Raw genomic sequence first — 24,093 nt, forward strand, 5'->3', positions numbered from 1 at the left:
CATGCGTCAGAATCCATCCTCAACAGAACCGTCCTCCTCCTCTCTCTGCTGCTAACGTCTGTAATGCTTTCATTTCTGCTTCAGACCAGCTTGACACTAGAGGTAGACAATATCAGTTTCACCTTGTAAAAATAGAAATGAGGGAACGTACTGAGAGAGCAGAGGGATTTAAGGTGTAGTCTGTGGTTTGGGTTGGAACAAACAAGGTCAGGTTAAAACCAAAGGTCACAATAAATGGCCTGAGGCTGAGAGCTGGGCCGACCTCACACCCAGACATCGAGATAACGAGAGCTGATGGAGGTCCTGTCAAGAGCCTGGATGTGGAGCTGAAGGGTTTCTGTGCAGCTCTACCGTCGGCCTGAAGGCAGATCCAGCAGGGCTTTAAAACACAGGTCACTGTAAACAGTATCTAAAATTAGAAGCTGGGACTCTTAGTGCACGTTTCCACTACTTAAATCAGATTTAGATACACCTTTGAAGTTGGAAATATTATTTCACTGAGTTTATTTAACATGAAAATGTTGCATCAACTTATTGTTTGTAGCTTAAACTCACATTTCCACGTTCCTGACTGTTCTGTGTCTTGTTTTTGAGTCTCTGTAATTGTTTTATGTCACGTTTTAGCTGTTTGAGTTTTGTTTCCGAGTATTTGTAGTCATTTTGTGCAACTTGTAATTACGTCTTTGTTGTTTTTTTGTGTTTCTTTTTTTTTTTGCTTCGCATCTTGTTTCTGAGCTCTGGTACTTTTTCTCAATTTCTTGCAATTTTTGTTGTGTTTCTAATTCTTTGTTGTTGTTTTGAGTCGTTTTTTTGTCCTTTTTTGCTTTCTTTCCAAAGCTTTGTACTCGTTTTGTCACTTTCAGGCCATTTTATAAGTTCATTTTAAACTAAATTCAAGTCGAGGTAGTAATGGTTAGAGTAAAGATCAGTTGAGGAGCAAAAAGGTCCAAGGACTGTCTTATGAAGTCTACCAGTGATGGATCCTTCAAAGTTAGGAGTCAACCAGAGGTGGTAGGAGAATATCTGGGTCATCTTTATTGGTCCTGTGGTTCTGGGTCACAGTTGGGGCTGGAGTGCATCTATTAGTCCCAGAAGAATGTCACCTTTCTCACCTTTCTTTCCTCTGAGGACACTTAACCTACCTGTGACCTCCGAGGTCGACCTGCTTTGTAGGCAGCTTGGGTTTTCGTTGGGATTCCTTGTAATCTCTGCTCCTTCTTCATGAGTTTCTGCTGGTTGAAGTGGCCTCAGGCTGACCTACTGCCATCATTAGACACCTTTACCAGATAATTCAGTCATACACTGAAGGACAGTTTCACTATATTCCGTATGTAGTACAAGAAAAAAGATATTTTTCACTCCTTATAACAGGTTAACTGTTGGTGTCCAGCAGACAGAGAATCAAGGGGTTTGTTTTTGTAGATCTCTGATGGTAAATGAATCCTCTAACTCCTGTTTTTAGCTCCTCTGAGACAAAAGGATCATAACTTTAGCTTGTTTCTAACAGTAAAAACACCAGTGACCTCAGATATTTTTACCAAGTTCAACTCCAAGTGGACTAACAGGTTGTAGGAAGTGGACCGAGAGACGTTCTGGATCCTTCTGTTGACTTCATAGTAGGAATAGTTGGTGTTTTCAACCAAATGTTTGCTGAAGTGTTTCCATTTGGAAATTTTACTGTTAATTCATAGATAATGTACATCCAATCACAGCTAGCAGTTAATTAGCTTTACCTGGAATTTATTGCCTAAAATCTTTGTTTTTTTCTCTCAATCTGCAGCTAAAATGTTTTGTCAATGCTTCATAATCAGGTATTTTCTAGACTAATAATTTAGTTTATGGAATCTGACATCTGCATTTTAACAAACAAACAAACAAAACAACTGTTAAACTTTGCAAAAACAATTAAAAATCTCTATATTTAATAATGGTTATTCATCCTTTTACAAACTTTAGCAGTAAAATGACACTTTTATTTACAGCATTTAAAGGTTAATTTTATAATATTTTCTGTGAAATTACATTTATTTTAAGTTATTTATGAGATAAAATGTTAACCTTTTATTTAAAAAAAACTCTAAATTATGTTTTTGTGTCCTATCTCCTAGTGTTCTTGCACAGAAACACTGAAATTTAAATTATTATTTTAGGTTTAAGTGACAAATAAAGCAACTGTAATTATGACAGAAGAGAAATGTAAAACCAACATTTGGTGTTTTGAGAAATGAGCGATACAATTGATGGAAAACCATTTCTGTTGATTAGCCATCATTTAATCTCAGCTGATTATTTTCCTTCATTCATACTGAAGCATCTGTTCCATTATTTACCTTTTTTGTAAATTAATGGTTGTGTTTATGTGCCGCAGTATTTTTATTTGCTTAACTTCTGAGTTGTTAAGCAGTAAAATAAACAAAACCAAGCCTTTTTACCTGCTTAGTTTGTGCAGTAAAATAGGAGATCAACGCTTTGCTTGTCCTCGTCTTCCCTCATTAAATCAGAATGAAGCAGCTGGTTAGAAATTCTGCGCTTGTTTGCTCGCCGTCCTTAATTAGCTAAAATTATGAGCTGTATTAATTATTTGTGATTTGTGTATAAACGCGTCGGGTGGTGAGATGAGAAGCTGCAGATAGGAGAGGAGATCAGAATCTAATCTTTTTAAGGGAGAAGAAAGGAAGGCAGTGTTGGCTCAGATCCCGCTGAGCGCCTGAGTCCTTTCCTCTGGGGTTAAACCCTGAAGGTTTCCTCTCAGCAGATCTCTGTGTTCGCCAGCTTCTTCCTCACCAACACGACTTTCTCCTCCTCTTCGTCCTGTTCTTCTGCTGCTCCCCGTGGATTCCCTGTGGCCATCCTGCAGTCTGTTTGTGCTGCTGTATAATTGAAGTTAAAGGAGAAGCTGTGCACATATGGTTTGTGTTCGTACATGTGACTAAAGCAGCCTTTTATTTATTCTCTGAACCAAAACTCAGCTCTCAGACTCAAGCAAGTAATTAATGGATTGTATTAATTATGTTTGCTTCCGTTAAAATCTGGGGCATAATTTGTTAAAAAGGTTGCGATGAATTTGCATACACTTAAATTTGGGTCATCTTTTACTTTCCAAACGAGGCAAGAACTGCTTTCTTTGCTGCACTTCTGATGTAAAATATGCATGAACTGGAAAGAACGTACATGTGTGACGACGACAAGGGAGCAGTAGATTGAATATTCCATTAGCTTTGGGTAAAACTTCATTTCCACAGAGCATGATACTGCCACCACCATGCTTGATGGTAGGTTTGGTGTTCTTGGGGTTAAAAAAAAGTCTAAGACCCACCCACGACAGTCTGAAATCAGTTCTTCAAAAGTCTAAAACCAGGACCAAAACCAAATTTAAACCAGTCCAAAAATGTTCGAAATCAGTCAGAATACCATCTGAAACCAGTCCTAAAAAAGTCAAAAACCAGTACAAAATCAGGACCAAAACCAAACCTAAACTACTCCTAAACAAGTCCAAGACAGTCTGAAATCAGTCCTCATCCAGGACCAGATCCAGAGTGAAATAAATCCTAAACCAACTTTAAATCACATCCAAAACCAGGAGAACCAAGACTGAAACCAAACATAAACCAGTCCCAAGAAAGTCCAGAACCAGTCCAACATCCAGTCTGAATCCAGTCCAGAAGCTCTTCTAGAAAGCCCCAGAGCATGATACTGCCACCTCCATGCTTGATGGTAGGTTTGGTGTTCTTGGGGTTAAAGGCCTCACCTTCAGTTTTTCTTCCATCTGACCACAGAACTTTCCTCCAGAAGGTCTTTTCTTTGTCCATGTGATCAGCAGCAGACCTGAGTGGAGCTTTAAGGTTCTGATTCTAGAGGAAGAACTTCCTTCTTCATGGATCCTCTCAGCTCATGTTGATGTAAAACCCTGTGGACACTGACAGCTGTGTTCCAGCAGCTTCTCATCCATCCAGACCTGCTTTCTGATGGTTCTTGGATGACTCTTGACCATCCTGACCAATGGTCTCTCAGCAGCAGGTGGTAGTTCGTGTTTTCTTCCTGATGGTGGCAGTAACACAACTGGGCCATGAACTTTATTCTGACAAACAGATGATTGTGGATCTGAAGCTGCTTTGAAATGGCTCCAAGTGACTTTCTGACTTGTTCAAGTCAATGATTTTCTTTTTCAGATCTTTGCTGATAGCTGTAGTCAGTCGTCATCACTCACAAGAAGTCAAGCTAAGAAAATTAGATCAACACACTGATAATTCAAGTTGCTGGATCATGATATTCATGGATTTTACAAATGGATGGAAACTTTACCTCTTGACTGTAGCGCATGATTTTACCAGAACTTGGATGTATTTGTCCTTCTTAAATGTCATGGTTCTATCTGCTGGACTGATGAAGTTCTGAGGCTCAGAAATGATGGAAAAAGTCCATTAAAAAGTGTCAAATTTCAATCACTTTATGTACTTCAAGGGCCTTTAGTTCTGTAAATAATCCCAGTATGAAGGTTAAACTTTGCTTCTTTCAATATCAAGTCACAGTAAATAAAGGATCAGCAGATTCTTCGGTTTCGGGGGGGGTGATTTTAATGGAGTGACCTTTTTGTCATAGTGCTTTATTGTATTTTATGGCCCTTTTTAACTTTACAGCACTTTGGTTCAACTTTAGTTATTTTTAAATGTTCCTTATAAATATATTTGACTTTAGTCTGGAAGGACACGTTCACAGTGACCCACAAAGTAATTTCAAGGAAGACCTGACAGAGCATTACAAAGGCACTAAACCTAATTTCACTGTTTAGACATCATTATAAAGTGGCACAATAAAGTAGTAAAGTTGTGGAGTTCAAATTAGAGGCAGCAGACTGTGTTTATATCGCTCATCATTATGGTTTTGGCAGCTGTAATTACAGGCTACAAAGCAGAGAACTCGCTGTTTTGGTTCTTTTGTTCGTGTATCTCATTACTCCTCTGCCTACTTTTTACTCTTTTATGAACATTTCAACGTCACTAGCATCCACCTAGCCCCTTCATGTATTATGTGATACTTACTGCTCGTGTGTCGCAGCCTCTTGTCGGACATTTTGGCCTCTGGGGATGAACTCTGACCTTAGTGTCGGCCTGAAGGCGCATTAGGAGGCAGGTGTTGAATGACAGGGTGTGGAAAAGGTCGAAGCTCACAGGTCAGCCGGGTTCAGACTCCTCCATTATTATCCTCTGCTTTCAATTGTCCATCTTTCACTCATATCCCTTCTTTTATCCACTCCTGTATTCTGTCTTTACTTGGTTTGCACCAGACAGCTTTTTGTCTACATTTGTGCTGCTGTGATTGTATGTAAAAGTCTTAATTCTCAGTTGTTGATTAGCCGATGATGCTCACTAGTAGCTTCATGTTCTAGAATTGCCAGAGCAGCAGATCCTCCTTCTAACAGCAAGCTTGTCAGAAATACAGCAGACTCACGGTGTTTTAATAATGGACTAATTGGCCTTCTTCCATAACGCCAGGAGCAGCAGTGATCTGGTTTCATGCTGGCACAGAGCAAGTAGATTCCTACACAACGGCAGCTGGTTATCTCACTGAGGAGGTTTGCAGAGTGTCGCCTGAAGCTTTACGTCTAAAGTCTCACTCCTTGGTAATGATGAACATCTAGCGTATGCAGACCATAGCTGACTACTGGTAAAATAGGTGCTGATGGAGTGATCCAGACTACGACGTGGTTCTGTTTGATGGGTCAGTCCATATAAAATCTGAATGAAAGTTCCTCCAGACCTCCTCAGAATCAGCTGATTCTTTATCCACAGCAACTTCACTATATTTAATGAAGCTATGCAAAGTTCTACCTTCATCCTGTGAATATTTCCAGAGTTCCAGGTTCTTGAAATCCGTAGAAGTGGGTCCAGATTTATCACTTTTTAATGGAGCCCTGACTTAAATTTGCATTCTAATTTATCCACCTCCCCCTTCTTCCCATCTTCGTCTTTTCTTTGCTTGTTCACTTCTTCTTTGTCTTCTTCTTTGTTTTCTTCTCCTTCTTTGTCTTCTTCATCTGCCTCCTCTTCTTCCTCCTCATCTTTTTCTTCGTCTTTTGCTTCTTCTGCTTCTTTGTCATCATTTTTTCCTTCTTCTTCCTCTTCTTGTTCATCTTCTTCTTCTTCTTTGTCTTCTCCTTTATCTTCATCATCTTCTTGGTCTTTTTTGTATTCCTCTTTCTCTTCATGTTCCTCTTCTTCTTTGTCTTCCTCCTTTTCTTTCTATTCTTTTTCTTCATCATCTTCTTTGGTCTTCTTGTTCTTCATCTTATTCATCTCCTTTGTCTTAGTCTTCCTCATCTTCTTCCTCTTTTTGTTCTAGTTCTTTGTCTTCTTCCTCTTCTTCTTGTTCTTTTTGCTCTTCATCTTCTCATCTTCTTTTGTCCCCTTCGTCTTCTTCTTCTTCTTTATCTTCTATTGCTTCATTTTATTCTTCTTTTTGGCCTTCGTGTTCTTTGTCTTCTTTTTCTTCATATTCTTCATCTTCTTCTTCTTCTTAGTCTTCTTGGTCTTCTTGTTCATCCTCATCTTCGTCTTCTTCTTCATCGTCTTCTTCTCATTCTTCGTATATTTGTCGTCTACTTCCTCCTCCTCTTGTTCTTCTTCTTCTTCCTCTTCATTTTCTTCCCAGCGTCCCTCTCTGCTGTCATGGCCTCCACACTTGATCCACCAACCCACTGATGGGACTTTTCATTTCTGCCAGCTTTGTCCAGAATCTGTGCATGTTTTTTCCTCATCTGAAACCCTGAATGCCGCTGCTGTGTAGAATAATACCGACACTCCTCGGGGAGCTTTTCTTGTCCATCACTTTTACACATGCATGCACAAAAACAAGCGGTGAAAATGATTTGGCTGCTGTCTGAGGACGTGGTGTCTGAGCGATGAGACGTTGATCCCTTTGGATGCTTTGGTATTATCACAAACTGCAGCAGGAACACCAACGCTGCTCACGTGTCTAAAGCAGCCTGAGGACGTTTATAAATGCTACCTGTCTGAACAGCAGAGGTCTGATTTCTGCTAATAATCGCCGATGACTGAGCTGCTTTGTGCTGCGATGCTCAGTAGGTCAGATTAGATACTGTAAATACCTGCTGGATTCAGGTGATTAGCGTGTCACTCATGGTGGGAATTAAACAGGTCGAGACGCTGCTTCGGCTTAATGACTTTTGGACTTCCCCCTTTATATGCAGCTGGAGAAGATCTCAGGCTCTCGTGCAGTTAGATCTGCTTTTATTTATGTGTATACTAGCATTGTCACGATATCAAAATGATCACTTTGATACCACAACCGCTAAAATATGCTACAAATCCACGACGATGCCCTAAAATACCAGGAGAAGTAGATGGATGTGACTGCACAGGGGCCTTAAAGTTTGTCTTTTTAGATCATAAAAAAACTGAAAATTCTTGGACAGAAAATATGCCATAAAATTTATATATAACATTCCAATGTTTACAAGATCATAAGGAACTCATAAATTAAATGCATCCTGTCACATACTGAAGAAACCTTCTCTCTGATACAGTGCTGAAGAAGTAGTAGTCGTAGTAGTAATGGTACAGAGAAAACACTCAAGAAATGCAGCTTCTGTAAACACTATACACTGGCATTCTTGAATTTCTATAATAGTGGTGGTAGTAATACCAAGAAAACTCTCAGGAAATACAGCTTCTATTTAAACACTGACATTCTTAAAGTTCTGTTGTTGTTTTTGTAGTAGTACTGAGAAAACTCTCATGAAATACAGCTTGTATAGTAGTTGTATTTGTAGTTGTAGTGGTACCAAGAAAACTCCCTGGAAATACAGCTTCTGCTAAAGTAAAGTCATTCTTAAAGTTTTGTTGTAGTAGTAGTTTTAGTTATAGTAGTACAAAGAAAACTCTCAGAAAACACAGCTTCATTCTTAAAGTTCTGTTGTAGTAGTAGTAGTAATAGTACTACTAATTGTTGTAGTAGTAGTAGTAGTAGCAGCAGCAGTAGTACAAAGAAAACTCTCCGGATATACAGCTTCTATTTAAACACTGTTGTTCTTAAAGGTCTGTAGTAGTTGTTGTTTTTCTTCTAGTAGTAGGATTTGTAGTGGTGGGGATAGAAGTAGTGACAGGTAGTAGTAATTCAGGACAAAACAGCCCCTAACAAATTCAGTTTTATTCCACTTTGAGTAAAGTTTCATAAATCTACAGTTTCCATCAGCTTGTTTTGATAGTAATGAACATTTAGAATAAAACCAGCTGTAGTTTTTTATTAACTGAATACTTATTATAACTGTATAATAACCTCATTAGCTGGTCTACTTCAATAGACTGAATGCCTCTCATACCAAATATCCAGGAGTTTTGCTGCTGTTAAACTACTTAGCTAGTTCTTTGTGCAGCTGATGTCATTAATCTGAGCTGCTGTTGTGTTTGTATTTCGGATTTCTTGGCTGCTGTTTCTGCTGAAAGTCATGTTTCTTTAACCTCTTTATCTCCTTTCCTCCATCTGTTGGCCTCTCCGACCTCCAGATAATCTTTTAGAACTTCAACTGTACAACACAAAGACGCACTGAAAACAAAAAGTTTAAAAGACTACAACACTTTGAGGTTTGAAACTGAATTATTTTGACTTTTAGTGGTAGCTGGAAGCAATGGAACCTCTTGATGATGTTCCCAGGAGCAGACATAAGAGGAATTTGCTTAAAAAAAAAAGTTTTCTTTTTGACTTTTTGTGTCTTGCTGTGGAAACCCCCTTCCTCTCAGTCCTAATCTCTACCTTCATAGTTTATCTCCTTTTGTCTTCATGTTCTCTGGTGTTATTAAAGTTCAACCTTTTGTCTGTTTCTTTATCAGTTCAGCCTCAGTAAGCAGTTAGAGGTTTTATTTATGTTTATATTAGCGTTGTCACCACATCAAAGTGATCACTCTGATACGTTACTAACCTGAATGTACGATTAAAACGAGTCCACAGATAAACCCTGAAATACCAGGACAAGTACATCCACATGACGGCACAGAGAACTACAAGTCTGGCTTTTTAGATGATAAAAAACTAAATATGTTGAAAGAAAAGAAGCCATGTAACAACAAGTTCTGTTGTAGCAGTACTAGTAGTGGTTGTAGTGGTGGTAGTAGTTGTAATAGTGACTCCCCCACTGTCACGTACCGAGAAAACTCTCTGGAAATATTGCTTCTTTTAAAGTCCAGTCATTCTTAAAGATCTGTAGTTGTTGTTGTTGTATTAGTATTAGTTGTAGTACTAGTAGTAGTGACTACTGTCACATATTGAGAAAACTCTGCAAATATACCTTGTATTTAAATACTGATGTCATTCTGTAATAGTATCACTACTACTAGTATTAGTAGTAGTAGTAGCTGCCCTGCTGCTACGTACTGAGAAACCTCTATAAGTCCACTACATCAGTGGTAGGTGGTCACAGTGAGTTTTAATTGTCTATTCTGTAGAAACGTTCCTGCTCAGAGAAACTCAGTCAGTTCTGTAGTGAAATCCTGAGGATCTGGTTTATTCTCTGCTGTAATTCCTGTTTTTAATCTGCTGTGGACTTAAAACTACAAACAGGTCTGATGTGAGCGATGATCCAGACAGATAAAGTGACGACGCGTCTACACCTCCATCCTCCATCTGGTCTCTAACCTGCTCTCATCATCTGTTACCAAACAAACGCAGCAGCTACCTCCATCCAGCTGCCACATTAAATGGTTTTAAAAAAGGTTATTTGATGTGAAATATGAACCCACCTTATGTATTTACATTGTGATGTACACTCACTGGCCATGGCTCATTTTAATCCCTTTTTTGTTTTGTTTATTTGGTCTATTTTTTTTTTTATCTCTGTTGTTTGTCAATTTTTTTGTCATTTTTAATCTGTTTTGTTGTTTTTTTGTGGTGTTTTTTTTTGGTCTATTTTTTCAATCTCTGTTGTGTTTTGTCCATTTTTTATGTTATTTTCAATCTGTTTTGTTTTTTTGTCTCATTTGTATCATTGTCAATCTCTTTTTTTTTTTTTTTTCAATCTCCCTTTTGTCTCATTTTTTGTCATTTTCATTCTCTTTGTTGTTTTTATTTTCAATCTCTTCTTGTTTTTTGTCTAATTTTTTCATCATTACCGCCCGGCAAAACTGCGTTTTCCGGAAGCTATTGTTTTCAGCTGCATGGTCTCGCTTGCTTGCTTGTTTGTCTGTAACACTTTGGTTTCCGTGCAATAAGTCAATAAAATACTGATGTAGCCTCACCATATTTGGTACACAGGTGTACCATAATAAGACTCAGGTCAAGTTCGCATTTGGTGACCGTGACCTCATTTTCCAGGTCACAGGGGTCATCTTTGTCGCCGGGCGGTCCAAGTTTGGTAAAACTTCTTGTTTCAGTCTCTTTTTGTTATTTTTTTAATCTCATTTTTTAAATCATTCTTAATCCGTTTTTGTTGTTTGCAACTTATTTTTTGTCCCTTCCAATTGTTTTGTTGTTTTTTGATAAAAATTTTTTTGTCATTTTCAGTCTTTTTGTTGTTTTTTGTCTAATTTTTTTTCTTTTTAATCTTTTTATTTTCTGTCTCATTTTCATTCATTTTGAATCGACATCAGGTTTAATCAGAGCTGCAGCCTGCATACAGCTCTCCACTCCCACTACTGTGGTTGAATTACTCATGAACTCGTCATTTCACAGAAAAATTAATGTCTAGACATGTTATTGTCTGCACGATAAATCACATTACTTTGTTTTATCATTTGTTTTTATTAGTTTTATCCCATTTTGATGTTTTGCACATCATTTTGTTACCGCCTCCTTGATAACATTAAAAAAACTTGATTTGATGAACGTATTTCTGCAGCACAGGATCAAAAATGTTCCATTTTACCACCTCTGTAAGATGACAACCACTTATAAACACTACAATAAATATAATATTGTTATTTCTATTACATGCACAGTTTTCACACATTTTATAATGAGAGTAAAAGTAAAACTAGAACAATTTTATAATGCAGAATAGACCTTTTCTTGATGTGAAGTCTGAAGTATTACAACGTCAAATGATGGAAGATCTGCATGGTGAGAAAACGTGTGGTTATAATGACCAAGATAAGAGCTTAAAGTAAAGACCGTTACTCTGAAAACACCCTGAAGCTCCCAGAGTTGAATCAAACAGTCAGCAGATCACTGATGAGATTCTTCTGTGGACGTCTGAGGCGTTCAAACATCATTACCTCTCAGAAAACAGCAGTTATCTCTAAACCCACAAGACATCTGGCTATTGTTTTGCTCTGTTATTCTTTTCCCTCCGTTTTCCTTTCCCTCCTGCACCTCTAATCTTTTTCTATTTCACCTTTGCTCTCTCTCTCCTTTTGTGTTTTCTCTTCTACTGTTTTTTAAAAAGGAGACTCTGTCCTTGTTGTCTGAGCGAACAGAGGAAGAGACGAATTGACTGGAGGTTTTCAGTCGATTCCAGCAGCCAGAAATAACAAATAACTTCACTGCTCTCCTCCTTTGTGGTGTGAAAACGTCCAGTCAAGGCATTAGAAGTTTAACACTGATAGTGGTAGTCTGTTTTTGGCCTATTTTTTCCATCATTTTCAATCTCTTTTTGTTGCTTTTGTCTCATTTTTTTTAACCTTTTTGTTGTTCTTTGTCTCATTTTTGTTATTTTCAGTCTTTTTTTGTTTTTTAATCTAATTTTTCCAATCTTTTTGTTGTTTGAGTCTTATTTTTTTGTCATTTTCAATCTCTTTTTGTTGTTTTTTCTCTTTTTTTTATAATTTTCAATCTCTTTTTGTTGTTTTTAGCCGATTTTTTCATCATTTTCAATCTCTTTTTGTTGCTTTTATCTCATTTTTTCAATCTTTTTTGTTGTTCTTTGTCTCATTTTTGTTATTTTCAGTCTTTTTTTGTTTTTTCATCTAATTTTTCCAATCTTTTTGTTGTTTGAGTCTTATTTTTTTTGTCATTTTCAATCTTTTTGTTGTTTTTTCTCTTTTTTTAAAAAATAATTTTCAATGTTTTTGTTGTTTTTAGCCTATTTTTTCATCATTTTCAATCTCTTTTTGTTGCTTTTATCTCATTTTTTCAATCTTTTTTGTTGTTCTTTGTCTCATTTTTGTTATTTTCAGTCTTTTTTGTTTTTAATCTAATTTTTCCAATCTTTTTGTTGTTTGAGTCTCATTTCTTGTTATTTTCAATCTGTTTTTGTTGTTTTTTTGTCTCATTTTTGTCATCATTTTCAATCTCTGTTTGGTATTGTTTTTATCTATTTTTTTCAGTTTGTTGTTTGTATCTCATTTTTTGTCATTTTCTATATCTTTTTGTTGTTTTTTGTCTTATTTTTTTTGTCCTTTTCAATCACTTTTTGCTGTTTTTTCACCCCATTTTTCGTCATTTTCTCTGTTATTTTTGTCAATTTTTTTGTCATTTTCAGTTTGTTTTTGTTGTTTTTTTGTCTATCATTTTCATCAAGTTACTTCACTATAGTCATCCTTTGTGGTCTAAAAAAGTCCAGTCAAAACATTAAACCTTTAACAGTGATAGTAGCAGTCGTATTTGTAGTAGTACTTGTAGTAGTAGTGGTAGTAATAGTATTTGTAGTAGTAGTAGTGGTAGTGGCTGCCCTGATGTCACAGGAGAACTCCAGTACACCCACACTGTCTGTTTGCACACAAAAAAACAAATGAATCTTGAATCTTGACATTTCCAGTCAGACAGTAACATAACTGGGTTCTGTACGTGTTTCCTTTCATACTCCTAATATTAGCTCTTATCATTTAAAAATAATAGAACAGCAGTATTCACATAGATTTCTGTGAACACATGGTGACTCTCAACATACAACTTTGATCTCTTATTACCATTAAAGGTTCTAGCCACCTGAAAACATTCGGTATATGCTCTCCTTCTAGCCTGGTTTCGTGTCCACCAACTCACTGTGGGGAAGATCTGCCTCTGTAGCTGCTACCAAGCCTTTTCTGTTTGCTGTTGGGTGCATTTTAGGTAGTTTACAGTTATTTTTTAGTGCCTTTATGCTAGTAAAGTGGCCTGTTGGCACTGGAAATAAGGATAATATAACCAATGAGACGAGTTCTAGGCCTTAAAATCACAACAAACTGGCCTTTCCTGTTAGCTATTGATGCTTTTCAGGTAGTTTACAATTGGTTTGTCAGAGCTTTTCAGCTAAAACAGCCGCCTTTTGGTGCTGGAAACGAGGATAAAGCGAACAACGAGAGTAAACTGGAGAGGATGTATGCTGAAAAACCAAAACAAGCAGCTGAAAAACACAAAAACACTCAACAGAACTGAGTGGGACTGCATATTTTGTCATAAAAACAATGCATGATAACTATTTAATGATGCTGTAAACTGGGTTTTTGTGAATATTTAAAATTATTCATAGAAAACTAGAACAATAACTGTATATTCTATTTGTAATGTGTACGTAAACACCTAACTAGACACAAGAGTTGAAAATGAGCAAAAACTATGAATGTTCTTTGCAGCGCATCAGTTTAATGCTTTGCTTTAGAACCATAATAAACTGAGTTCTGCCTCACAAACAAAAATAAATGTAGATTAGACTGATCTTCTGTCTTCAGACTAAAATTGACGTCAGAAAGTCAAACATACAGTCGACCAAATGTGAGCAAAGGACTTGCACTTTTGGACACTATTCGCACAATAAAACACTTCAACATTTGTACATTTTTTTACATTGGACATTGTTGTTTATTTTTATTTACAGCTCATTTTTGCTTCTTTATTTATGATGGTGAGAACTTTACTCTTTCTGCTGTAGCAAACAAATTTCATCTGTACTATTCTATGTATAGTTGAGCCTTTGTGGGGCACTGCGAGAGTACCTGGCTGCTCCTTTTGCCTTTTTCTCCCTCTAAAAATCTCCTTTTTGAGGTCGTTCTGGTCACAAAACAACCTTGATTCCAGTGTGTAACCTAAGCTGAGCAGTATGGATCCTCTGGTTTTTATTTCAGTGACAAACACATGAAAACATTGCTTGGTAGACGCCAGCTGGTATTTGCCCTCAGGTCATTACGAGGTTTTCTAACCCTGAGAACTGCTGGCTAACCTGTTCCCTCTTTGCTGCCCGTAAAACCTCCTGTTTTCTGCCGTATTTCTCACGTTCAGCTCAAATCAGTCGAGCTGTCGCTGTTTTCACGTTGCAAAAACATCTCTATCGGTTTCCTGGGTGGATTTTTTTCCTCGTCCCCTCCTGTGTTTCTCCCCTCAAGACATTTTCTGTAAACTATCAGCACTTCAAAGCCTCCTCTGGATGTGCTGATCCAGGCTTCCATTGGAGCCCATCGGATCCCTGCTACAGGTGTGCCGCCCTGCCAACTCCCAGAGGCCGGCCGAGGCTTCAAACGGCCCAAAACACAACCTTCAAAAGGCTGCGTGTCATCAGCATTAATTCCTGGACAGTGAGGAATCAGCAGAGCGCTCTGTCATCTGAACCTGACTCCGGCAGAGAGAGTGGGCAGGAAAAGACACTCTGTCATTCATAGGTCCTCATTAAAGCCCTGAGTCATAGAGAAAGCCGGAGCTGAGCTCACAGATGCTGACATTTCCAACTGCTGATACCTACCACTGCTGATTAGCGCCGTATGTTTCACCCTGACAGCTCCCAGTCACCACAGCCCTCTGTTGGTGTTGTGAAATTTGTTTTTGTGTGTCTGTGTTTACTGCCATTGGGTTGTTGTGTGCTGGGTGTGTCTCAGAACAGAGCTGGAGGGTTGTAGCTGCAGTTCCAGGTCGGACTGACTCGACGATTAAACTGTAGTCTTCATGTTCAGCTGCTGTATGAATGTGAAATATTTACAGAGCATGTGTTAGACACAGTGTCAGATGTCTAGGATTCCATCACATTGTGTTGACGAGCGTCACCGATCAGGCGTAACTTTATGACAGTGTTTCTGAAAGTGTGAGGCGTGACTGGGAGGAAAAGGTTTGTCTACGTCAGGAGTGTCAAACTCATTTTAATTCTGCCCAATTTGATCTAAAGTGACCAGTAAAATAAAAGCATAATAACCTCTAAGTAACCACAACTATAAATTATTCATTTGTTTTAGTGCAATAATGTTCACATTTAAAGAATTATCTTTTTACAAAACACCATGAACAACCTGAACTTTCTTAGCCCTCGTGTCGTCCTGCAGGTCAAATTGACCCATTTGAAAGTTTGAAAATGTGGGAATATATGTATTTTTTTTCACAGTGAGATGTCTTATGTCTACATTTTCAACATTTTTGGAAAATCTTTGAACATTTTTTGATGGAAAAAAAGAAATGTTAAAAATGTTTCTTGAGAACATTCACAAAAAAAATCTACCTGTCTGTCAGCAACATTACTCAAAAACGGACTAACGGATTTGGATGAAATTTTCAGGGAAGGTCAGAAATGACAGAAGAGCTGACTTGGGGGCAGTTGTTCTTGACTTTTAACCTGCTAATCCTGACTTGGGGGCAGTTGTTCTTGACTTGAAACCTGCTAGTCCTGACTTGGGGGCAGTTGTTCTTGACTTGGAACCTTCTAGTCCTGACTTGGGGGCAGTTGTTCTTGACTTGAAACCTGCTAGTCCTGACTTGGGGGCAGTTGTTCTTGACTTGGAACCTTCTAGTCCTGACTTGGGGGCAGTTGTTCTTGACTTGGAACCTTCTAGTCCTGACTTGGGGGCAGTTGTTCTTGACTTGGAACCTTCTAGTCCTGACTTGGGGGCAGTTGTTCTTGACTTGGAACCTGCTAATCCTGACTTGGGGGCAGTTGTTCTTGACTTGGAACCTTCTAGTCCTGACTTGGGGGCAGTTGTTCTTGACTTGGAACCTTCTAGTCCTGACTTGGGGACAGTTGTTCTTGCCTTGAAACCTGCTAGTCCTGACTTGGGGACAGTTGTTCTTGACTTGAGACTTGTTGGTCTTGGCTTGTGATTTCACTTAATATTTCTTGGAACAAGCTTCAGAGATAGAGGATAGTGGTCCAGACTTTTTACTTTTTCTTTTCTTTTTTCCATCAGTCAGTTTGTCTTCTTGGTCAGCAGTAACAGCTATCTAAAAATCTAGCTTCTACTGCTACCAAAACAAGCTAACACTAGCATGGATTAGCAACCCTGTTACTGTGATTAGAGTAGGGTTAGCAAACAACACAGAAAACATGGAATATACCATTGATGTGTAAGCTGAGCCAATCAAACCTTTGATAGATTATTACCTATTACTACTCTGCCAAGGAATGCCAGAGGTATGTGTCGTTCGGCTTTCGTTTGTCCGTCCGTCTGTCTGTAAGCAACATTACTCAAAAGTGGACAGACGAATTTGGATGAAATCTTCAGGGAAGGTCAGAAATGACACAAGGACCAAGTGATTAGATTTTGGCAGTGATGCTGCTTATAGTCTGGATCCACAAATTAGTTAAAGATTTCTGTATCATTGTGAGATAGCGGCACAGTGTCACTGTAACCATGACAACAAGTGAACAACACCACATGATTACGATTCTATTACAAATCCACCGCTGAGGTAGCCTAGCCGCGCTAGACAACCCACGGCAACGAATTTAATTCTCTGCCAAGGTGGGTCTAGTTACCCTCGGTAAGCCTCGAGGTTGGATTCTCCTAAAACTGGCCGGACCAATCACCATGAAGTGTAGAGTCAGAAGGCGGGCGTAACTAAGTGACGACAGAGGCGCGACAGTTCTGACAGAAACAACCGGAAACAACCATAGAAACAGGGATAGACAAGAAGATGGCTGCACACAATAAACAGTTATCTTTAGACTCGGCTTTGGCCACAGCCCTTAAAGATTTGAAGCTAAAATTCAACTTGAAAGATAAACAAAGGATAAGATAAGAAAGATAAATAAGACTTCACTGAACTCCCGCATCCTCTGATTTCTGGTGCTCTAGGAAGTCCGTCAGCCTATTTGTTGCACTGATTGGTTGTATACCTACCCAATTGCTGCAGAGGGATTTGATAGACAACCTTTTAGCCCGCCTCCCTCCCTGTCGAGCTTCCCTAGACCCTTGCGTCTTCAGACCTGGGTCTAGCGCGGCTAGGCTACCGCTGAGGACTTATCTGGACTTTTCCATCAGAAATGATCCAACGACTGAGCAGCCTTGGTGGAGTACTGAACTCTCTGAGTGCTTTTCTTATTTATTTTTCATTATACGTCATTATTTTCAACCTCTGAGCTGCACAACACTCCTGTTGTCTGATCGTAAATGAGGGCATTGCATTGTGAGCAGAAAGTTTCATTGTGAATTTTCTGCTGCCGCTGTATGGAGCGTATAAATACCTGCAGTTGTTCTGTTCAGAGGCGTTTCCTCTCACCTGTACTGATCATATTATGTGGGTTGTTAAGTCTCATCTACACTGAAATGGTCAATGTGATGGTTTGTTGTTTGTGGATTTACCGACACGTCTTCAGCCTGTTATTACCACCAGAGAACATCTGTCATTATAGCATTAGTGGGAACCTTTATTTTGGCATCAGATGAAGATGGAGTGAGCAGCTGAGGCTCTTCTTGGTGCTTTTATGAAGAAATTCTGTTGCTGTTAAACATTCCAGTCTCAACGTCAGCACTGAGCTGTCCTACTGGTTATTTTACATATTATATTTCACTTTTTAAAGGAAGGTGTGTTTTGCTCTTTCTCTGCAGTAAATCACTCAGAACAAGCAGTGCAACACGAACCTTCTGTTTGTCTGACTCTCCAGCTAAAGGCCAGACTGGTTGTGTTACCACCGAGCAATTAAACCCCAACACAATCCAAGATTAAACCGTTTCAAAGTGTTTCTTTGATCCTCAGACAATTTCAGCTGGATTATGAAGAGTTTAAATAATTGTTTTGCTGAATTTAGAACAACCTGCCCTGCCAGAGCTTAGTAATAAACAATAACTTTATTTGTACAGCACCGAGTTACAAAGCGCTGAACAAAACGACTCATGTCAAATTAGACGGATAGCCAACATAAAACAGTCAAGACAAGTCAAGACAACGATTTTACACAGCGTCTTCCAGTAAAAAGGATCAGGATTAGCAGGAGAAGCCTAACCAGGTATTATTAAAGGTGTAATTAGACCAGAATAATTTACAAATTACAGATTTAACCCTCAGAGGTGGTCGATCAGATTAATTCAATTTGTATGCAAGGTTTCTGCAAAGCTTTGTCAAGTTTATGTACGTTAGCATGTCGCCCTACTGTACAGCTAACTAGAAGTCCCAGATGACTACAAAATATTAAGAGTACCAGCTTTTCTGGTCCTTGTAGAAAAGCATACATTTGAGTTCTGGTAAAAACCGACACCAGATCAGTTTTACATCCATCCAGGTGAGAGCCAGAATGACACTAAAATTGTTCAAAATGACTTGAAAATGATCCATAATTACAGAAAAATAGTTCAGAATGACATGAAAATTGTCCTAAATCACTGGAGAATGTTCCCAAAGACACAGAAATGATCTAAAATAATGACAAAAAAAATCCAAGTTGACATAAAACTATTCTAATTTGTCCAGAAAATGACTGCAATCTTTCAAAATGAATCTTTCAAATGTTTTCATTCTTCAGAAATTTCTCAAAATGTCATTAGAATTGTTTAAACTCGTCTCAGACTTCTTAATATTTGCCTGAATTGGCTAAAAAACGCTTTAAAAAGACAAAAATTGTCCAAAATTGTCCCAAAATGATTCAAATCTTTTGCAAAAAATTACAAAAACATTTTGTTTTCACTTCTACATTATTGTTTTTTCTCAATGTGAGCGCCTTTTTCAGATTTCCACTCCTCCATGACCAGATTTATTTGCTCTACTTGTCCAATATTGCTGATTTTGAATCAGTGCCATGATGAGAAATGAGAGAAATAATTCCTCAGATGTTGTTGTTGTTCAGTCAGCCTCAGACAGAAGAGTTCTACTTCCTGAAAGCTGCTATTAAATAACGTCATTCTTCTCTAAATGTCAGACTGGAGTCTTGTTAGTTTTGTTATCTGGCAGCTTTGAGAAGTCTTTTCTCCTCGTGATTGATCGTTAGATGGACTGTGACTCCACTCAGCACATTTCATTCACATCTGCAGATCTTATTAGATTAGAACAGACTAAGGGACATGAGGTTCTAACTGAACTCTCTGGAGGAAGAACTCTGGTAAAAGGTGAGTGTGTTGTAATCTGAGTCTGCTGGCTTCTCTAACCCTCATCAGCTCTCACTGATAGACTGTTCAAAGTGCAGATTGTGGAGTTTTATCTGTAATTTGTGCTTCCGTTTTAAAACCTTTTGGGCTGTGTGAGAATGAAACTGGAGAGACGATAAAAATGCCTGCACAAGGTTGACTTCCAGCAATAAATCAAACAGTCAAACATCCACTCAAGGCTTCTCATTACAGACTGAGTCATACAGAAACTGTGCAGGTGAGCTCAGCGCTGTTAAAGCATCCGTCGTCTGTTTGTAGGAGCATGTTTGACTGTTTGACTATGAAAACACACGTATATAACAAAAAACCCATGTTTGTTTGTGTCTGTAGGATTTGTTTTCTATATTTGTATAACTTTTACTCAAAAATCCATTATTTTTATCACAACTTTTCATATTTTTAGCATGTAAAATGTTGAACCAAAGTCCTGAAAGGCAGCACAGAATTAATAATGTGCAGACGATATCAGAGTTTATTTTTATTGCTTTTTATTCAATCATCTGAAAAGAATGGACCTGCTTAAATACCAGCCATGAAAGATTACCTGGTATGTTTCTATCCAGATTTAGTTTTCAGACTGGGACATTTGGATGAATCTAAAACTGATTTAGTGTCAGTTTTTAGCAGAACTCAAATATGTTTTCCATCTTTTAAAAAAAAGAATCAGATGACCTGAAAGTTGTCCAAAATTAAATGAAAATGGACCCATTTTTTTTGTTTCTCCATAGTGACAGAAACACTGCAAGAGTACTCACAAATTGTTCCAAACTAAAAGTACTAAAAGTACTCAAAGTTCTCCAAAATATCTTAGGATTTGTCCATTAATAAATTTTTTGCTTTAGGTTGTGACACCTGAATTCCAAGAATTAGTAGATTACAGTATTCTACAAATTATGCTGACAGCTCACAACAATGCACTGCCAGTTAACATACCGCGAGCAGCGGAGCTTCGACAGCTGATCGCTGCTGCTTGGGACATGTCTCAGTTCTGATCACAGATGTATTAAAAATGACTCCCGAGACACACACATGTTTTGCACACACTGTTGCTCAGTGAAATCTGGCTGGTACAACCGTGTCCGACCTGTAGCACAAACGCAGAAATGCCCGGCAGCAGCCGACCATGCGAGTTTCGTGTTGCGGTGACGGACTGGCTTGGCTCCGTGCCAAATCAAAATTTCAAAATCATCTGGCGGGCCAGATATTATTCCTGACGGGCCAGTTGCCAACGACTGCTTTAGATTTTTGTTTCTGTATGCCAATATGCTAAACAAGTGATTCATATGAAGAAAATCCAGTTTGGGGCTTCAAAATAAAAATTATGTTGAAAAATATGGTCTCAAAGTTTTTAATGACTGTCAGTGTATATATTTTCATGTTTCCTTGTTGTTGTTGTTTTTAATTTTACTTTTTTGTAATTGATTTCTGGGGATAAAGGGGCAGACATAATAAGACTTGTCTTCTTTCTGCTCCCTGTCATTCGTGTTTGGTGACTGTATTTACATGAAACCTTTTTTTAATTTTACAAATTAATGAAATAAAACAAACAAAAAGACATGTAAACTGATCTGGTGTCAGTTTTTACCAGAACTCAGATGTGTTTCTCCTCCTAAATGTCCTGGACATTGGACAAATCTGCTGGACTGATGAACTTCTGAGGCTCAGAAATGATGGAAAAAGTCCATTAAAGAGTGATAAACCTGGACCCTCCTCTATGGACTTCGAGGGCCTGGAATGTTCTAAGTGAGACTAAACTTAAAGACTGGAAGCAGGAAAGGATAACATCCCCTGGAGAAAGTTCTAGAGCACACCTACTGACAACTGGAGAAAGTTCTAGAGCAGACCTACTAACAACTGGAGAAAGTTCTAGAGCAGACCTACTAACAACTGGAGAAAGTTCTAGAGCAGACCTACCGACAACTGGAGAAAGTTCTAGAGTAGACCTACCGACAACTGGAGAAAGTTCTAGAGCAGACCTACCGACAACTGGAGAAAGTTCTGGAGCAGACCTACCGACAACTGGAGAAAGTTCTGGAGCAGACCTACCGACACCTGGAGAAAGTTCTGGAGCAGACCTACCGACACCTGGAGAAAGTTCTAGAGTAGACCTACCGACACTTTGAGAAAGTTCTAGAGTAGACCTACCGACACCTGGAGAAAGTTCTCGAGTAGACCTACAACTTGTTGGTAGGTCTACTCTAGAACTTTCTCCAGTTGCAGAAAGTTTCTAGAACTTTCTACAGGGGACGTTCTCTATGGACTTCAAGGACCCAGAACTCTGGAAATATTCACAGGATGAAGGTAAAACTCTGATCACTGATAAAGTTACAGGAGATAAGTAAGAAAATGATTTTTAAAGATTCAGAAAATGTTCCTAATGACTCAAATAACTGTTCAGAAGAGATGTGCTTAGTCCTAAATGAAGCGGATCCGTCCCACTGAACCGATGAGCTGATGTTGTTCTCAGACAGTCTCTGGGTGGCGAACAGGAAACGTGCTGCGACACGCCGCTGTTTTGAAGCGTTGGTTGGAGGAAGGGAAGCTCCCCTGGACTGACGGTGATTGAGACAGATTGGAGGGAGTGTCTGGGAAATGGAGCTGTTCCAACTTCAAAGATAAGCTCAGCCTCGGCTCTGAGAAGACCTCGCATTAGGAAGCACTTCATCATCTGAGAAGACCTTGCACTGGAACGCACTTCATCATCAACGCTTCCTGTTTGGCAGAAGCCTTTTCCTCCAGGCTTGTGTTAAATCACTGATAGACGCTGCTGCAGATTAGAAGTCTGCAGATAACTAGACCTGAATCTGAGCTTCTCTCTGAACAAACAAACGTAGATTTAAAAAATGAACCAGAGGCTCGTTTAAAGTCATGAACCAGAACTTTAACGGTATCAGTGTTTCCCTGACCTTCTCTGTATGCGGACGTTTATGTGCAATAATTTTAATTTACTTAATGATCAGAGTTCTACGTTCACTGTGAATATTTCCAGAGTTCCATATAGGTAGCTCTAGATTTAGCACTTTTTAATGGACTTTTTAACCAATTTTGAACTATTTTTGAGTCATTTGGAAGGTTTTTGACATTTTTTTGCACAAATTTGTATAATTTTTGGACAATTTAGTAGGAATTTGAACTCTTTTTTTGACAAATATGAAATTTGGAATGATTTTTGTGTCATTTTAGACAAGTTTCATATAATTTGATCAATTTTTAATAAAAAAAAAAACATCTGAGGTCTGATAAAAACTGACAGCAGATCAGTCTTACATCCATCCAGGTGTCTCAATCTAAATATAATCCAGATTTGACCAATTTTACACAATTTTTAAGACATTTTGGGTAAAATTTCAGGTTCTTTTGAACATTTTGTAATAATCTGGGGAAATAGTGAGTTTTTTTGAAAGGGTTTTGTCACTTTTTGGACACATTTTTTTAAAAATTTATGACAATTTTGTGTCATTTTTGGGCATCTTTTGTCATTTTTAACATTTTTTTAAATCATTTTTGACCAAATTGAGAAATTTGTGATGATTTTTGTGTAATTTTAGACAATTTTCCTTTAATTTGACAAATTTTAATCATAATAAACATTGGACTTCTGGTAAAAACTGCAACCACATAAATTTTTAAGTACTTTTTTTTTTTGCCATTTTTGAGTAGTTTTGCAGTTTTTTGACATTTTGCTCAAATTTGAGTAATTTATTTTTTTTGTCAATTTGACCATTTTTAATGAATTTTCATTAAGTATGAAGTCATTCTGAATATTTTTATTTCTGGCTCCAGATTCATCACTTTTCAGTCGACTTTAAATCTAATAAACTAAAATATTTTGTGTTTTATTTCAGAGCAGAGTGAAACGCAGAAAGAAACGCCGTCCAGCCAAGTCGACTCAACAAAAGAAAAAGTTTCCGCTCCATCTGAGGCAGAAAATACCGAAGCAAAGGGTGAGTGTTGTACCTTTAAACACGCATTCATAACGTTTGTCGCTCTATTTTACAGCTGTGTTTGTCCAGCTTTATTCTATCCAGCAGGTCTGAGCTTCGTACATCTTTTAGTCTGAGCTAATCTGAGAAAAATGCTCCTGAATCAGTCCAGCTGGTTCAACACAGGACAAAACAAGTGTAAGCCTGCAGAACGGTGGCGTTAAACCATCGTTCACTTCCACAGCAGCTTTGTTTTAGTCGCTAACTTGGATAATTTATTACAGTTTGATTGCCACAAACTGCTCTTTAAACGGAGCTGAGTGCAGCTTCACAACACTGCTGACCTTTTATCCTCTGTAACCGCCTGATTTACTGCTGTTTGGACTGAACGTTTACGGAGAACGCAGCCGTTTTTAGCGTTTAGTGTCAGATGTTCGTGACGTGTGCAGCAAAAAAAACCCAAAAAGCAACAAATCCAGTGTTTACCCTCTGAGTATTTGGTGTTAATATTGTGTTTTTCATGCTGTAAAATAAAATCCTGTTAAAAAAAAAACTGAAAACATGGCGGCAAGAGCGTATAAAATGTCATATAATGGTGTAAAATGTGCATTAGAAAATGGAGTAGATTAAAATCAGTCAAGTAATGATCTTTTTCAGCAGATTTAAACACTGTGTGATTTTCCAGTCACACATAAAAGAACAGAATAAGATTTAACTTTAATAGTTGAACTTTTTTCTCTGTACATTTTACTAGATTTTAGATGAATATCAGGAACTGAATCAGCTGGATGTTGATCCAAAACCCTAAACCAGCTGGAATCATCCTGTCATGTAAACGTGCAGTAGGAGTCTGAGACGGCGGTAAACAGATAGAAAGGTTTCATTAAAGTTGTAATGTGGTTCATATTTTAGAGGCTGCGTCGTGCTCAGTGGTTTATTTTCACAATTAGTTAAATTCCTTTTTGCACAGATCA

General features: G+C 38.1%; 1 protein-coding gene across 2 annotated transcripts in view; it reads left to right on the top strand.

Moving 5' to 3' along the window:
* si:ch211-266k8.4 (carabin) overlaps window positions 1-24,093 on the top strand; it is a 96,660-nt gene that overhangs the window by 32,509 nt on the left and 40,058 nt on the right. For both annotated transcript variants that reach the window (XM_051951859.1, XM_022197330.2), the window contains exon 11: window positions 23,042-23,140. In XM_051951859.1, the coding sequence (XP_051807819.1) occupies window positions 23,042-23,140 (99 nt within the window). The remainder of the gene's footprint in view (window positions 1-23,041; window positions 23,141-24,093) is intronic.

The sequence above is a fragment of the Acanthochromis polyacanthus genome, chromosome 8 (genome assembly GCF_021347895.1).
Source record: "Acanthochromis polyacanthus isolate Apoly-LR-REF ecotype Palm Island chromosome 8, KAUST_Apoly_ChrSc, whole genome shotgun sequence".
NCBI classification, from domain to species: domain Eukaryota; kingdom Metazoa; phylum Chordata; class Actinopteri; family Pomacentridae; genus Acanthochromis; species Acanthochromis polyacanthus.